General features: G+C 35.2%; 1 protein-coding gene across 1 annotated transcript in view; it reads right to left on the bottom strand.

The window, feature by feature from the left end:
* Positions 1-16,620, bottom strand: part of TMPRSS15 (transmembrane serine protease 15) — a 52,777-nt gene that overhangs the window by 21,518 nt on the left and 14,639 nt on the right. Inside the window, 7 exon segments of the mRNA XM_077174684.1 lie at positions 2,330-2,471; positions 3,642-3,792; positions 4,245-4,347; positions 6,645-6,794; positions 7,381-7,518; positions 8,386-8,495; positions 11,182-11,290. Coding sequence (XP_077030799.1) covers positions 2,330-2,471; positions 3,642-3,792; positions 4,245-4,347; positions 6,645-6,794; positions 7,381-7,518; positions 8,386-8,495; positions 11,182-11,290 — 903 coding nt within the window.

Raw genomic sequence — 16,620 nt, 5'->3', positions numbered from 1 at the left:
AAATCCCAAAACCAAGAAAAACTTGAACTTCCTCATAAAAGCCGTTTTCTAGAACTTTCTATTTCACTGAATCACTTCTGTCAAGAAAAGCCAAAAGCTCAGAAAGGAAAAGGAACTGTTAACAATCTCATCCTGACTAATAATTATGTTATGTTTCAGCCATATGGCTCACAAGGAAGATTATTTTCTATAAATACCATGGACAACAGATAAAGATGACATGTTTTTTAATGGAATATTATGGCTTGTGAAATCTGGTCTGGTCTTGACTACACATAAGGCACATTAGTAGTGATCTTTGTCTATCATGGAAAAATGAGAGAAGAAATTGAATTGACTCATGGCTTGAAATAATGTTTTAAAAATTTCCAGTGATCTTTGAACATAAATTCATATGGAGTTATTCATACAGCTGTTGCATATTAGAGAACCAAATAGTAATCACTAGCAACAGTCTTGGTTGAGCACAAGAGATGTGAGAGAGCACAACTTTACTCAACATTTTAGAAATTATATGTTACCTGTATCTCTGTTCTTTGGCCAAAACTTCAGTTTATATTGACATAAGTGTGGAATGCACACTGTCTTTTCCACCCTGTTGTTTGTATTAAAAGATAGATTATAAATTAACATGAAGATGAAAGCAATCTTTGTTTTAGATGAAAGTGTAAGGTGAAAGACTTGTACGAAAGACAAAAGCAAATCCGGCTTTCCCATGCCACCATCAAAAATCTCCTTTTTTACATTTCAAGGAGCTTTTGTGGCACTGTGAATGATGCCAGTGACTCGTACTGAAGCTCTAATTCTAGTAAAAGAAATTGACTCAGCTCAAATTCTTTCATGTCTTGTTTATGGACATGACATTTGTTCTGAAATCATTAGTGTTAGTAAGCTTGTACACATTCATCAAAGTAATTTCATACTTTGAAGATGATTGATAACATTCAATTTTTTTCATCAGGTTACAGATAGCAAGTAGTAGCATGTACCAATAAAATTATGAAAACAAGTTATTTTTCCCCCAGCAACAGCTGGATCTCTTTAATCTCTTTCATAAGGAGTTATAAGCCATATTACCATGTCCCTTTTTTGAATGCTAACATTTTATGACCATGCATTGGGTAGAGATGTGTAGCTTGATATTCCTTTGGTGTTTCTCAGAAGCACTGAGAAACCACGAATCATGAGACTGCTGCTGGCTTGTGAGGTGTGTTTACCCACAGCACCTGAAGGTTAGCTGGAGGGGGCAGACATCAGCATCTCTCCGCAAAATTACTTTAATAAAAACTGCTCTTGAATTCCAAAACTCATTTTGAGAAACTAGGACTGAAATTACTACTGCTATTAAAATTTCATTTTGCTGACAGACACACCTTGTTGAACTTTACCTCCCCGTGTCTCATGATGGAGCTCTGAAACTGCATTTTACTCTTCCATTTAGAAGGGTTTTGCTTACCTGTGCTGATGCAGTAGATTTGGAGGTGACAGATTTGAGAGAATTATAATGACATACAGTGTTTCAACATGAATACAACATGAACAGCCTTACCATTATTTTAATTTTAGAGCATTTATACTATCTTTTAATTTTTTTTTTAAATCAAGAGAGAAACCAGCTGTGCTTTGAAAGGCACGGTAAATCTAATAAAAGGCAGTCCTGGAACATGCTCAATGTTTGCTTTAATGATTTGAAGCTATATCTGAATAGGCCTTTTGAGAAATTTTTTTTCCAAAAATTCATCCACTTGCAGAATAAATTACAAAGCAAGGGAAAACCATTAAAATATCAGATTTTTTAGATTTTATCAGATTTCAATTTTTTTTGGTTTTTGCTTTGAATGGGCTTGGACTCCTTTATCATCATATACAATGTTTCCTCTCTCTTTTATACAAGGTATCCAGATTTATAAGGATAGTTACAGGTATTTTCTCTGGTTTTTTTTTTTTTTTTGTTTGTTTTCTTTGGGGTTTTTTGTGGGTTTTTTTTTGTTTTTTTGGGGGTTTTTTGTTTTTTTTTTTTTTTTTGTTGGTTTTTTTGGGTTGTTTTTTTTTTTTTTTCTGTGAGATTTTCATTTTAGCTCTGTGAAACTGGAATATTTTGAGGAAGCATAAACCTCTGTGCTTCCTCTAAAATACTCTGCAGCTGGAAGGGTCTGGCTCAAGCTGTACAACCTGTCTGGAGAGGCATGGAACTTGATCTCAGTGTGTTATCCTGGAGATAAGGTTATGATGCTGATGAGAGGTTTTTATAAAGCTGAGGCTGAAAATTCTGACCCATCCAACACAAATACAGCGATAGGAAATCAGCAGTGATTTGGTGTTGACTTACTGGGAACCAATGGGGTGGTAGGAGCAGTTGGCCTCACAGTTGGCTCTACATAATTGTCCTCGTTACACTTTCCCTTCGTCAGGGCAGTGTCGTCCACGGCAATGTCACTGGGACCACGCCTTTTAAAGGCATCAAAAATAACCTGAATTCAGGGAAAAAAAATTAGAATTTTATAATTTAATGAACTATTTTCAGCTTCTTATGCTGTACCATTCTGTCTTTGCTTGAATGCTCTTATTTCCACTGTAATTTACATTGCTGCTACACTCAGGGGAAGGTGTTGGGGATGAGACAGAATTTGTCACAAAACAAAATAGCACCATACAAACTGAGTGGGTTATTCTAAGGAATGTAGTATCTTCTTCATTTAAATGATCATCATGATTCAAAATATTCAATACCTTTGCTTTTTATATGTATTTTTAAAGTGCAATTTTAAAGACAATTCTGCTTTGCTCATCAGCCCAAACTCCTGAACCAGGGGCACAAAAAGCTAAAATTAATCTCATTTGATCTTAGCTGCTCTTTAATATCCACATACTTAAAGTGATCCTGCAAACAAGGAGTTAGTGCTGGTGAATTACAGTTAGGTTTAACAATCTTCTTGAGATCATATGTGGTTACAGATTTCCTGGAAATCTGATGCAGCCAGGTCTCAGATGCATTCATTTCCTCAGATGTTAAATGCATCTTTCTAGCCATGCTTGCCAGAGATCAATCAAAACTACTGTAGCAAGGCAAACCATCCCAAATGCCTATAAAAAGAAATTGTTTTCAAAAGAGAGGTGCTGAAAGAATTGTCTAGAATAAACTTCCTCCTTTTGTGTACAGATAAGTCAAGTCAGTTGTTAATCATTGCACTTCCATCTGCAACACACTTTCAGTGGATTAATCTGGAAGTAATTAGTGAAAACACTGATTCACAATCTGAAGTAATTTAAATTTAAATCTTCTCATGGCTAAATGCTTCACATCACCCTCACTATTGAGATTTTATATTCCACAACAGATTTTGATAGGCTTTGAACACTCTTATTTTGTGGAAAGCTCTCATGATAACATTTGTTGTTCCTTGACAATAATCATGTTTTCTGAAATATTAATACTTTAAATTCCAGCGTAGGCAAGAGGGACTGTGAGAATTCAAATGAGGATTACAATCTTCTGCATGCTAATATTTATTTGATGGCAGGTATTTTTAAAGGATACTAAGTATTATCTTTGGAACAGTGGAATTTTGGATTCATTTCACAAAAATCTCTGGTATCAGTTTAGCTAAAATAAATTAAAAAAAAAAGGCAGCTTAACAAACCTTAAAATCAGATGTTTCATTTAAAGTTACTTGTCCATAATTCCAGTTGTTTCCATAGTTTCCTTCTTTCTCAAAAATTATCTTTTCCTGACCACGCTCATCACTTGTGCTAACTCTTAAACGGTAAACATTAGCCCCATACATGAAATACCTAGAGGAGGAAAAGCATTTTGGTATTATTAGAACAAAGTCAAATTTCATGAAAAAAAAGTCACTCTTTTTATTTTATAATGTTTCATGAAATTAGGATTAATTTGAAGCAAGCATGAAAATAATATTAATTGTATGTTTAAATTACACCTGGAAGTGTAGAGGCCTAGTTAAGCTTCATAAAAAAAAATTTCAGGGATTCTTAATATCATTTTTGCATAGAAATGAATATTGGATGCAGGGTGATAAAGAAAATACATCATAGCTAACTGCAAAAGTCAAAGCTATGAAGGAGTTTAACTTTAGGCCTGGAGCTGAGACTGATTGTGGAAATCCAAACAGAACCAGGCTGGTGTTGCTGGCACACTGAGTGGGATTAATATTTTAAATGTAAGAAAGCCCTTTGGGTATATTCTTAAACAAAAACCAGGTTTAGGAATTATGTAACAATACCAGAAGCTTAGACAATATGTATCTGAAGGGACCAAAGGCAAACTCAGAATCCGGACTCGCTCTTCTATGAATCCAAGTCCAATGGGTGTTGAAATATAAAATCCTGCAAGATAATGGCCATACTTTAGCCAGGACAGAAGAAATTTCTTTTTTACTTTTTTACGTATTGAATTAGAGTTTGTATATTTAAAATAACATCAAGCACAGATAGTGTTAGAGATTTGGAAGATTCCTGACGCAGTAAATGTGAGGGATTATCCCAAGATATGTTCATCAGTCAATGAGATATCAAATTGAGCTTTAAGCTTCTTGGATACTCCTCAGAACTAGATAAGCAATGGGCTATACTAGTCCTATATAGTCCTTATACTAGTCCTTTCCAAGTCAGTGGGAATTCTGCTTTATATTCTGTGAAGGGAGCAATTCTCCTGCCTTTATAAAAATGTCTTCCTGTTTGATATTGAGAGTGACTTTGCCAAAGAATTTCCCAACATTTTCATAATTTGTATCCACAAATGACAATGGGAAATATGGATTGCGTGTTGAGAGGGTGACAGAATGACTGTGTGAATATTTTATAGCAAGGTGAGGCGTTATAAACAAACAACCCCTCCTTTATTTGTGAAATTGGGTTTATAGCTCTTTTCTAAGATAATTTGCTGCAGCTGGGAATTTGGGCTTCTTGTTGCCATATGAGGCCAGGCCATAGAAACACTGGGATTTTCATAAGAGATGCAAATTTAGGCAACTTTAAAATAAAATTCTTGCTTTATTCAAATAATGGGTGTAATCTCATATTTTCTTCTATCTAACTAATAGATATATATGCAAATATTATATTAACAGAATTTTCAAATTAATATAATTATAATTATATTAATTAAGTTATATGCACTGTATTCTGTTATTTATACTTCCAGATTACCTAGTTGTTTTCATGTGAGAGGCTAAAATTCCTGAAAATTAATCTGAAATATGAATCAGGCTTTTAATTTCCTCCCTTGACTTAGAGAGCCTGCAGTAAAATAGACATGGTGCCTGACTTAAAGAAAAAGTTCTTTACATAGTCAAAGGGACAATTCTCTGTCTTTGTTTCATCAATTCTCTGAGCACTCAGAATCAATTTTTGAATGTGTATTAAGGCCTTTACTTTTCAGCAGAAGAAAAAACCAAAAAATAGTGTTTCATGAATGCAATAGCTTGATATTAATGATGCAATTTACTCAAAATACAGGCCACAGAAATTTAAATATGCAATACAATAGTAACATTACACACAAGAACATTACATATGTCAGCTTAGACTTGGCATAGGAAAACTGAGAGCACCCAACATGGATTAATATTTTTGAGAGAGAGAAATCATTGTCAAGTGTTTTTTTTAAAAATATTTACATTCTTTCATCTGATTTGCATTCTAGGAGCCAAGTGGGAGGATAAAACAGTGTTCTGAAGATTGTTTAGAAAATGTGCATTTACTTAGAGAGGGGTGCATAATTTCTATCTATCTATATAAAGTGCAGAATGCTATTTTTCTTTTCCCAGGAGTAACTTTTTTCAGAATAATTTGCAATTTTTCCACTCATTTGTCACTGAATAAATTTTATGTAAGTCTTGCATAGAATATATATAAACATTGCAAAATCCAATTTGTATTTTATCTGGTTTTAGCTGGACTGACAAATCAGCTGAGAGAGTGATTGTTTGCCTTTATTGTTGAAGCATAAAAAACCATAAGGAGTCTAATGCTGGTATAAGGATTCATGATACATTCAAAATTCAATTCCTATCTGCATTGTCTCTTTAAATAAATTCCACTTTTGATATGACCACTCTTCCAATTAAGTTATTTACCTGAAGCAGTTACTGGAGTGTTTGTGGGGTGTTTGGCACAGTAGGTGTGTTTGCTGTGCAGTAACTAGGGACACAGATGCCCCCTGTAAACTGCAGGTCAGCTTTATTTAATTCAAAATTATTTTGTGACAACCATTAGGATGTTAGCAGTAGAGAGGGATGAAACAGAAGTGATTTGCCTAATCATGCAATTATATGTTTTTTTCCCCTCAAGTTAAACATAAAGGTTTTTGACCTATAACATTTTTTGCCCAATATAAATTCCTTTCTCAGATAAGGCATTTTGGTGTAATAAAAGCATTGAATTTTTTAGCACCTCACACTTAAATAATTTTACTGGTTTTTTTTTTTTTTTTCCCTCTTAGTTTTGGTATGTTTCCACAAGATGACAATCAGAAGGAGAAAACATTTTATCTGGTAGCCCTGCCATTTTTATGGCAGAATAATACAACATCTTAGTAATACCACTCTGAAGAATCCATAACGCAGTGATGTAAGCTAAATCAAGTTTTTCCTTTAATCTTCAAGCCACTTTTTTGATCTTACCTGACAAGTTGCCAAATGTATGATCAAAATCAGGACCACTCATCAAGGGAAAGGTAGGACCCTGAACTCTGTCCCAGTCTGAATCATCATCTAAATCTTGTATCCAGAAACAAAAGCCATCTTCAAAAGTGCAATTGATTTTCTCATAATCTGTGAATAAGAACTTCTAGTAAATAAAAGATGACAGAGATGGTAAGTTTTTTCTTAGAATTACATGGGGAGCAGTGATGAATAATGTCAATTTTTAAATATGCTTGTAAACCAGCCCACAGTAACTTAATATCCTCTTTAAGCAATGCAACAAAATTACTCAAATAAGTGTGTTTTCCTGAATGTTGTTTCTAGATGTTGTTCTGAATGCTTTGTTTTATGAAGACATTTTGGTCAATGGTTTCATAATGTTGTTTAGTGAACCAACTGGCTGAGAGGAATCTGATGGAGGTGCAGACACAGTTTTATTTACACAGATGAGTTTTGTAAGAGGTCACCCTACTGCTAGATACAGGCCTGTAAACATGTGAATTGCCTTAGAGAAATAATTTATTTGATATTTAAATCAGTATGAATTTATTCAAAGTGGATCTAGTTATTGGACTGAGGCCAGAAAATGCTGCTTCCTTTCCCACTGCCATTTTCTCAAACTTAAAGTGTAGATTCACCAAAATTTTGGGATAAAAAAGAAACAAAGAAACCAAACACATGCACACACACACACATGCATAGAGAGAACACTTACTGTTTAGTTCACTTGCATTAAATGCAGTATATGTTGCATTAAAGCCATTATAATTTTCTGAATAATCGGACATAAACTGTGCTGTAGCCTCATGAGAAAAAATGTAAATTGTTTCAAGATTGGTCCCTGACAGAGAAGCTGAAAACAAATAAAAAAAACATAAAGTCAGAGAGAAAATAATCACAGGCACATTAAAATTTCCAGTGTTGTCACAAAACCACAGTGGATTAGTTTATTGAGGAATACTTTTCCTGTTGTACTGTGATCCTGCCACAATAGCTTCAAACTCTTGAAGCATTTAGCTGTCTGGCTGACATATAAATATTCTGCATATTCCACCTCTCATATCCACCAATATGGATATCAGCTAGTCTTTTGCCATTCCTCATTCTCGTTCTCTACCTATTTCCAAAAATAAGGATAAATAATAATATATCTTTCTGATATACTTATCTTCCTATTGTCTGTCCTCAGAATATGTTTTTCATCTCTGATAGAATTCAGCTGTATAGACCGAGTCTTATGAAAAATGGGTAGAATCCCAGCTTTCAGAGTAGAATGGAGAGACAAGGTATCATCAGTATTTCAAGATCTGGGAAAAACAATGTATTTACAAATACTTGTAAAGATTTTCAGGAAGTTTTGTAGCAATTCTCCCACCTGTTTAGTTTATATGCTTTCATTTTCTGTTACTGTGTGTGATATTACAGGAACTTCTGAAAATACATTTTCAATGAAACATGTACCCCACAAGACCATGAGGCTGATGAAGTTATCAAGATCATTCAAATAAGATCTCAAAAAACAAGTAGAAATTTCATAATGTATAAGGGTTTTATCTGGTCAAATTAAAAGGCAGACAAGTATATTGAGTTTAATTGTCTAACAGGGTAATTTTATTCAGATCCAGTCTCCCTTTTAAACATACACATGCAGCTTTTGATGCCTCAAAATGCTTATTTTACCACTCAGATTTTAGTATTATTAGCTGAAAAATAAACTTACCTCTTAAAACCTTGTTTTGTCCTAATCCTTCAAAAATACTCAGCTCATCTGCATATGGTTGTGTTTCAAAAGAAGTGAAGTTCAGTTTAATGGACAACCCTTGAGGCACTCTAAGGCAACAAAAGAAACATAAACTCAAAACTGAAAATCTGTTATTTGACTTCAGTAAATTCACTGAAGTCATTGAGTGCTTGAATGATAAATTCAGAAGCAACATGAAATCATTTTAATCAAGAGTGCTAATCAAGATGATCTATTTGTCTAACTTTCAGCTTGTAAAATTGCCAAAGAAATTTGACATAAACCTTTTGTAACAGTGTGCGCACACCTTTACACACTGGAGTTAAGTGTTTTCCAGAAACTGAATGTTCTGAACTCTAGAATGTGATAATCAGTTCTAGAAGGGTTTTTTGGATGGTTTTGGCTGGGTTCTGTTGCCCTCTGCATCTCATTGAATTGCAATCACATTTTTCACTCATGTTACTCTAAGATATCTCACTGCTCAGGTAGACTTCTTGAACCCAGAGGAACAGTATCAAGATATCAATATGAACAGCAAGACATCAAAATCTCTCTCCTGAAAGTCCCAAACACTGTCTCTTATGACAAAACCAGGATGCACGTGCAGATTTGATGATCTCAAAACCACCCTTTGGGAAATTGTTATAAATCCAAATCATCACACACAAAGTTTAATGACAGAAGTGACTTGAAGTAAAGTGTAAAAATTCTTGACCTTATTTTGCTACTGTTATGCTTTATGAATAATCTATATTTAATTTGTTCTCCCATTTCCTTTCCACTAGACACATATGGTGGTCCAAATTCTAAAACATTACCAGCTTAGCTACCACAATGGGGTTTTTTTTCAGAATTCAGAGCATCAATGAAAATAAGCTTTTAACAGCAATCTGCTGGTGCTTATCAGTAATGATAAGTAGAAAAGTGTGGAATAAATACTTAGATATTTTGCTTTTTAAAATTTGTTGTTGTTGTTGTAATTTTATATTTCTCCAGATAGAAGAAATGGCTTTGGTTAGAAAAGAGTAAAACATATAGTTGGAAGGTTCAGGAAGCTAAACTTTCAGGGAAATATTGAGCATATTGCTCTCTAAGGAGAGGAGATTGGATCTTCATTTAGAGTTAAAGGGCATGAAAAAAGCTCTTCCTAAAGGTAATGGGGAAATATTTCTAGACAAAAGTAGGCACAAGAAAAATCCAATCTTGGATGTATTATAGAGTGCCTTTTAACATATTTTTGTAGGGATAATAAAAAATGTAGGTTATTGGAAAACCCAAAAGTTCCCTCATGGAAACAACTCTGAACGAAAGAAAAAATTTGAGTGCCACTTTGAATTTCTTAGGGCTTTACTCTCAGAGTTGCCTGATTTCTTAAAGCATTTAAGAGGAAAATAAATTCAGGTGGTTGTTTTTTGTCATTTTTCAATCTGTAATTACACACATCTGCAGAAGCTCTACCGTATTATTTGCAATTGCTCACTATTCTTTCCAAAATGATGCTTTTACCAGCTACATCCCTGATATAGATATCTACCTAATACAATGCTTCTTGCAGCTATAGCAGCACTTGGAGCAACAGCAACAGTGTGAAAGGAGGGAGGGCACTGGGGCCATGTTTATTTACTGGGCTCAAATTCTGCAATGCCACGAAATGAGGAACAAGGCAGATGCATTCAGCAGGGAAAAAATTGTTTTCTTTTCCTGGGACACACCTGTATTTTAAAGCCAGGTGTTGTCAGTAATTACTGGTGAACAGTACCACTGAGGATGAGAAGGAAAAAATGTGCTAAACAGAAGGAAACCAGGATTTCAGGGTAAAGATGAAAGTTCTGAACAAAATCAAAGCTTAACACTTTCAAAGGAGCCTTTGGAATGAGAAGCTCAAACCTTTTGAATTTTAAAGGCAATTTCTTAATCTCCTTTGAAATCTTCTGCCAAATTAATACTTCTCAGAATCAAAGAGCAGCCATTATTATGAAACCATAATAAGAATAACTGCCTTTCAAAGCAGTAACTTCTGAATTGGCAGTCATAGGAAAGATTTTTAGGACTGTCTAAGTTGTGATCATCCAGTTTTTTTCGATATGTACTTTTGGATGAGATTTATCACATAATGTGGCTTTTTTCTCCCTGTCCTAAGAACTGGACCTAGAGAGTCAAAATCAAACAGTTGTCCCTGTCTATAGGTATATATCCTTGATAAAAAAAAAAAAAATATCCCACTTCTTGTTCCTAAGGCTTAACAGGCTTTTGGTGTTATTATGTAAAATGCTAACTATGCAATTCTAAAATATATTCCTAAATTACATAAGTACACGGGTACTCTTAATTCACATATAAAACCTTTACACCTAAGTGACAAGGGAATTCTTGAAAACTCTGTTAAATAAGAATTACATCATATAAAGCCATTATCTGAAGACTATAGTTTAATATAATCCTTTGGGGAAAAAAATCTTGCAATTATTTTGAGTTAGGTGATTTATTTTAAACTTACACTTATGTTCCTCTGGATGTATATAACACAAAAGATTTCTCAAAATTGTACCTAAGAATTTTTGTAAGTGGAAAAATTATCGATATAGTTATGGAGCTCACGTATGAAGGTTTTTAAAGAAAAGTCACATAAAGAGAAAGGAGAAAATGATAGTATACATTTTCTATGCTGGGGTATTTGGGAATAAAAGCAAATGGCATAAGACTATTGTGCAGGAAACAAGATCACCTCATAATCCAAAAAAATGTTAGGTACAAAATTATTGGAAAATGGCTTACACTATTATCCATTTGCAAACAATGTTTTCATTATATGGCTTTGGATAATTCATAGAGTGAAAAAACCCAGAGGAGCCAGTCAACATGAATTTTCCATCACAAACTGCAGCTGTAACGATATAATGAAGAACATTTGTCAGAGTGACATTTGAAAAACAGAATCAGAACCAAAATGTGGGTGACCCTGGATATTGATTTTCATGGATTACCTTGGAACTGCTTTGTAAGCAGCAATAGGAAGACAAAATAAAATACACTGTCAACTTATTCCCATTTCTAATTCTTATCACTGTTTGATCTCAGAGTACTATATGAGAAGAAAAGCAGTACAGAAAATTCGTTTTTAAATTAGACACAATCCAACTAATCCAAACTAGTCTAAACCAATCCAAATAATTCAAAAACAGCAACTGGATTTAGCTAATCCAATACTTTCATTTTACTCCATACTTTTATAAAGAAACAGGATCTTGCCTTACCAGTTCTTATCTTCAACTACTTTAAATCAGAAAACTGTGTTTGTACTACCAGAGAAAATTTGATATCACAGGAATAAAAGCAAAAGGGGATATGGTTGACTATTGTTATCTCTACTTTTATAAGCTCCCTGGTTCCTTACCTTATATATTACTGAGTACTCAAAGAGATAAGTGGATCTCCCAAGTTTCCTGCCAGCTATTGAATTCATTCAGCTGAGGTAAATGTCACTTATCATCATCTATTTTTTCAAAGGGCTTTCAATAGTTTTTTTTTCCCTTGGTGTTGGTATTCTATTCTATGAAAATTCTTCACTTTAAAAATAGGGGAAAAAAGTATTTTTAAGCCTCAGCAAGATTGTAAATGATAATTCATGTAGAGATTTTTATTTCAGCAGACACTGAGGAACTGCTGAAGGTCTTGCTTCATCTCTTGAACATTATATTAGAATCTGTCTAATAATGTTTTCTCTTCAGTTGTTCAAAAAGTATCATAGTGGTTTCACATAAAGATAAAATCAGTACCACACATGATTATCTGGAGAGGTAAGGACAAGTTCATCAATTTGAGGCAGCTGATCAGAAATTATACAGAGCTTTTAATTAATTTCAGAAATGAAATCATACCTATAATGACTGTCCAAATTATGAATAACCAAACATATTGAAAATTAAATGGGAATTTTATTGAGCATAGTTCTCCTCTGGGAAATTATATATAAAAGGATAAATTGGGCCTCCTTGTGTGTTCATTTTATAAGTGTAAAATTCTTTCTGCATATCACTGTAGCAAACACAAAATAAAAGTCAAGCTTTGTTTCATGCAGCCGTACACCATAAATAAAGACTGTGCAGAATGAACTTTGCCAACATGCCTAATCCATGAGCTGAAATAGAAACATATTCCCTTTTGCAATCTTTGAGAGGAAAAAGCAGAACACATAAGATTTTAAGTACATAGAGAGAAAAGGTCCATGAATGATAGTTATTATTCTATATTAGCATTAGAGCTGGGTATTGCTATAGAAGTACTTTTTTTCTCCATTTTAATTCACATATTTCCTGTCTTTGTCAATGAGAAGGAGAAAATCAGCGCCCAGCTTGTTATCAATGAAAATTACAAAAAAGTGGTGCTGTTAACGAGTAAGACATAACCTGATCTAAAAGGAATCTTACAGCATGGACAATAATAAAAAAGATAAAACTTTTTAATAAAATTGATGACAAGTGTTTGCTCATTCATTTCTCTTAGAATCACAGAACGGGTCAGGTGGGAAGGGACCATAATGGCTCCAACCTCCCCGCTCAAGCAGGATCAACCTAGAGCACATGGCACAGGATTGTGTCCGGATGGTTCTGGAATATCTCCAGTGAGGGAGACTCCACACCCTCTGTGTGATCTATTCCAGTGTTTGGTCACTGCACAGTAAGGAAGTGCTTCCCCATGTTCAGGTGAAATTTCCTGTGCATCAATTCCTGCCTGTTGCCTCTTGTCCCATTGCTGGGCAGCACTGAGCAGAGCCTGGTCCCTGCTCTGACCCCTCCCTGCAGGCACTGACAGACTCTGATGAGGTCCCCTCTCACTCATCTCTTCTCAAGGCAGAACAGCCCCAGCTGCCTCAGCCTTTCCTCAATAAGAAAGATGCTCCAGCCCCCTATTATTATGATTGTTCTTCTTATTGTTCTCTTTTATTTGTTCCTTATCTCTTAAGAGACAATGACTAAATTCAAACAGGTCCTTAGGTAGACCTGGCAATATTCAGTGCTTAGTGTGTCAGGAATGAGCAGGAAGACAGCAGGGACTGGTCCTTTTTCCCTAGAGAACCTCCCAGTGCTTCCTCCCTGCAGGGAGAAAGCAGCTGGGGTCAAAGATGGATGGGCATGGAAGTCATTACATTTTTGCCTCATCCTGGGGCCCAAAGAAAAGCTGCAGTTGATCTCTTAAGGACAGGAAATATTCTTTGAAGGAGCCACGTTACTCTTTCCCCAATATGTATCTTGCTGTCCACTTCTGTTTAATTCTGTTCCATACATGGGACATTATGAGGGCTTCATCTTGTTAGCCTTGAATTTGAGGGAGAAGCTCCCCAAACCGGTCAAATCCAGCCCACATATTTCACTTGACAGGATCTTTCTCTGCCAAAGGCCAGTCCATTACTTTCTGATTAATCTCTCTCAGTGCTGTAGTGATGCTGTGAGGTGAGTAATCACAGAAATGATAGTCTAGACACATAATAACTGCAAAGAGTCTGCAGAAACCCCTCCTGGGATCAGCCTCCAGTCTCCCTTTCTGTACCCCTACGTGCTACGTGGCTGCTTTACAGCAATGCCAGTCATTATTAGTGGCTGCTGCTCAGACTTCACATTTCTCTAGAGACCCTTTCACTGAAATTGCTAGCTGTACTTGTGTGAAGCCTTTTGTTACTGCACTGCATTGCAGAGCCAGAAAGAAACCTTTCAAGATAATTTTAATCAATAAAGAAAAAAAAGGGTGTTTGGTTGATTGAGTCTCTTCTGAGAATCTGAGATTTTGCTGAATTCTCTCTAATGCAGGAAAGAGATGACTAAAATTCACATTTTAATCCTATATTTTTAAACCATTGACACTATGAAATCAGAAATACTAGAGGGAATAACAATCCAGATGAAAAACAAACCAAGTTTTTTAGAGGACAGCAACTCCTTTTATATGCAGGAGCACTTGTAGAATGACTTATGAATTGGTCATAAATCTCATTGTGAAACTCTAAAGAACTTCTAAACAATTTTAGATTTCATGTGACCATATTAAGTTTCTAGGAATGGGACAAATGTGAAACATTAAAGGTGTGGAAAAATTGGGAGCTATCCCAAAGGTGCATCCAGCTTCTTCTTCAACCCCTCATTCCACTGGTTTTATAAAATCTGCTAGGAAACTTAAATAGATAAAATTAGAGAAGCTCTGAGATTTTGGGTAGGAAAGACTGACAATATAATATCAGAAACATGGATCAACAATTTGTCCTCCAGCCAGAATTGTACTTCTATAAGGTTATGAGCCAAAAATTCTGCACTAGTGGTAACTGACCAATTTGTTTGGAAATACCAGGCCTCAGTGAAGATGAACAGGGGTAAATCATCCAGCTCTCTGAACTGCAACTACAGCCATTTTCCCTTCTGACACTGGCTATTTTTACTCTTATTAATATTTATTTTATACTTTCATTTTATACTTTTATTACTTTCATTATTTGTACTTATTTATTTTATTTACTACTTTTATTAAGTATGCACATTCCTGAAATTTTTAGCTCAGTCGTGCTGAAATGAGGAATAACATCCTTAGTTACAAAGGGGAAAACATTCACAAATTATATTTGGGGAGATGTGCTAACCACATCCAAAAACCATGTGCATAAGGGTCTATGCCTCAGCTGAAAAACTCTACTCAAGCACAATTCATAACTTAAACCCCTGTGTGGCCTCTGAGGCACAGCTGAGTCATGTCTACACAGCTTTGACTTCAAGTATTTGAGCTTATTTTTGTCTGTACCTACCAATATGTAATATCAATTAAATTCTGTCATATATAATAGGTATGAATGTAATATCTTCAACAAAATGTGGATGAAACTTGTAAATTTGGACCTGGTTAGGGAAGTGGCCTGCTAGAGCGAGTCCAGAGGTGGCCACCAAGTTGATCAGAGGGATGGAGCTCTTCTGCTATGAGGAAAGGCTGAAAGAACTGGGATTGTTCAACTTGGAGAAAAAAGGGTGACATAATTGTGTCCTTTTTTGGGGTGACGTAATTGTGTCCTTTCTCTGAAGGAGCCCTACAAGAGAGATGGAGAGAGTCTATTTACAAGGACCTGGAGTGACAGGACAAGGGGGAATGGAGTCAAAGTGACAGAGAATAAGTTTAGATCAGATATTAGGAAAAGCTTCTGGAACAGGTTGCTCAGAAACTGTATGGATGTCCCATCCCTGGGAGTGTTCAAGGCCAGGTTGGATGGGGTTCTGAGCAACCTGGTCTAGTGTAAGGTGTCCCTGTACCTGGCAGAGGGTTGGAATGAGATGATCTTTAAGGTCCTTTCCATCCCAGGCCAAGTAAAAAGCGCTCATTTTATGAGATCTATAATATTAATTTATGAATATAAGGTCTACATTTTTCTTATTTAGCAATGCCTGAAATTAAAAAAAAACCATTAAATCAAACAAATATCCCCAGAATAATATCTGTCTCAAAAAAACCCCCTATGATGGTAGAAATGAATGACTCAATAACTACTTGGGGTTATGTTATTTAATGCTTTCCATGGAACTAAGATCTAGCTGAACCTTAGGACCTTCTGATTTCCTCAGCTGTAGAAGGACCAGCTCAGAGCCAATATTTATTATGATCTAGCTAGATGCAGCTTTTATAATAAGTAGACATTTTGATGTGCTTCAATGGATATAGTACTGAAGTATTCTGATGGATATTTCCCCAAAATATTCAGCCAAGTCTCCCTTCTGAGCTGACTGCAGTTAGAAAAAAATGTAGATAATGGGCAGAGAATCTGGAATTCTCTTTTCTTTTTTTCTGAAGTAAATTGCACTTTTGAGAGAGAGGTTCAGCCTGTCACAAGCCTTCAGGATCAAGCTTTCAGATTCTTTAAAAGTATAATTGGTCTTTTAGTTGTTTGTTTGTTTTTAGAGCCCAGCATTTCACATGTTTCTGAAAGCTTGAAGAAGAATGCCCTCACTGTTTTCCTCTTCTCACAGCAGAATGGAAAGAAACTTTCCAGATTTCTAGCATCAAATTTTATATTAAATAAAAACAAACCCAAAAAACAAACAAGCAAACAAAACTCTCAGGGAGTTAATTGCTCCCATTTCTCCTAAAACATTTGCAATGCTCTACTTGAGAGACAACTTGACAGACTTTCAACTGAGAGCTGGGGCTGTGGAGAGCAATGCAGGCAGCATTAACCCACACGCCTCC

This window comes from Agelaius phoeniceus, chromosome 2, assembly GCF_051311805.1.
Source record: "Agelaius phoeniceus isolate bAgePho1 chromosome 2, bAgePho1.hap1, whole genome shotgun sequence".
NCBI lineage: Eukaryota > Metazoa > Chordata > Aves > Passeriformes > Icteridae > Agelaius > Agelaius phoeniceus.
The sequence above is the reverse complement of the archived record's forward strand: the minus strand, read 5'-3'. Positions and strand labels throughout refer to the sequence as shown.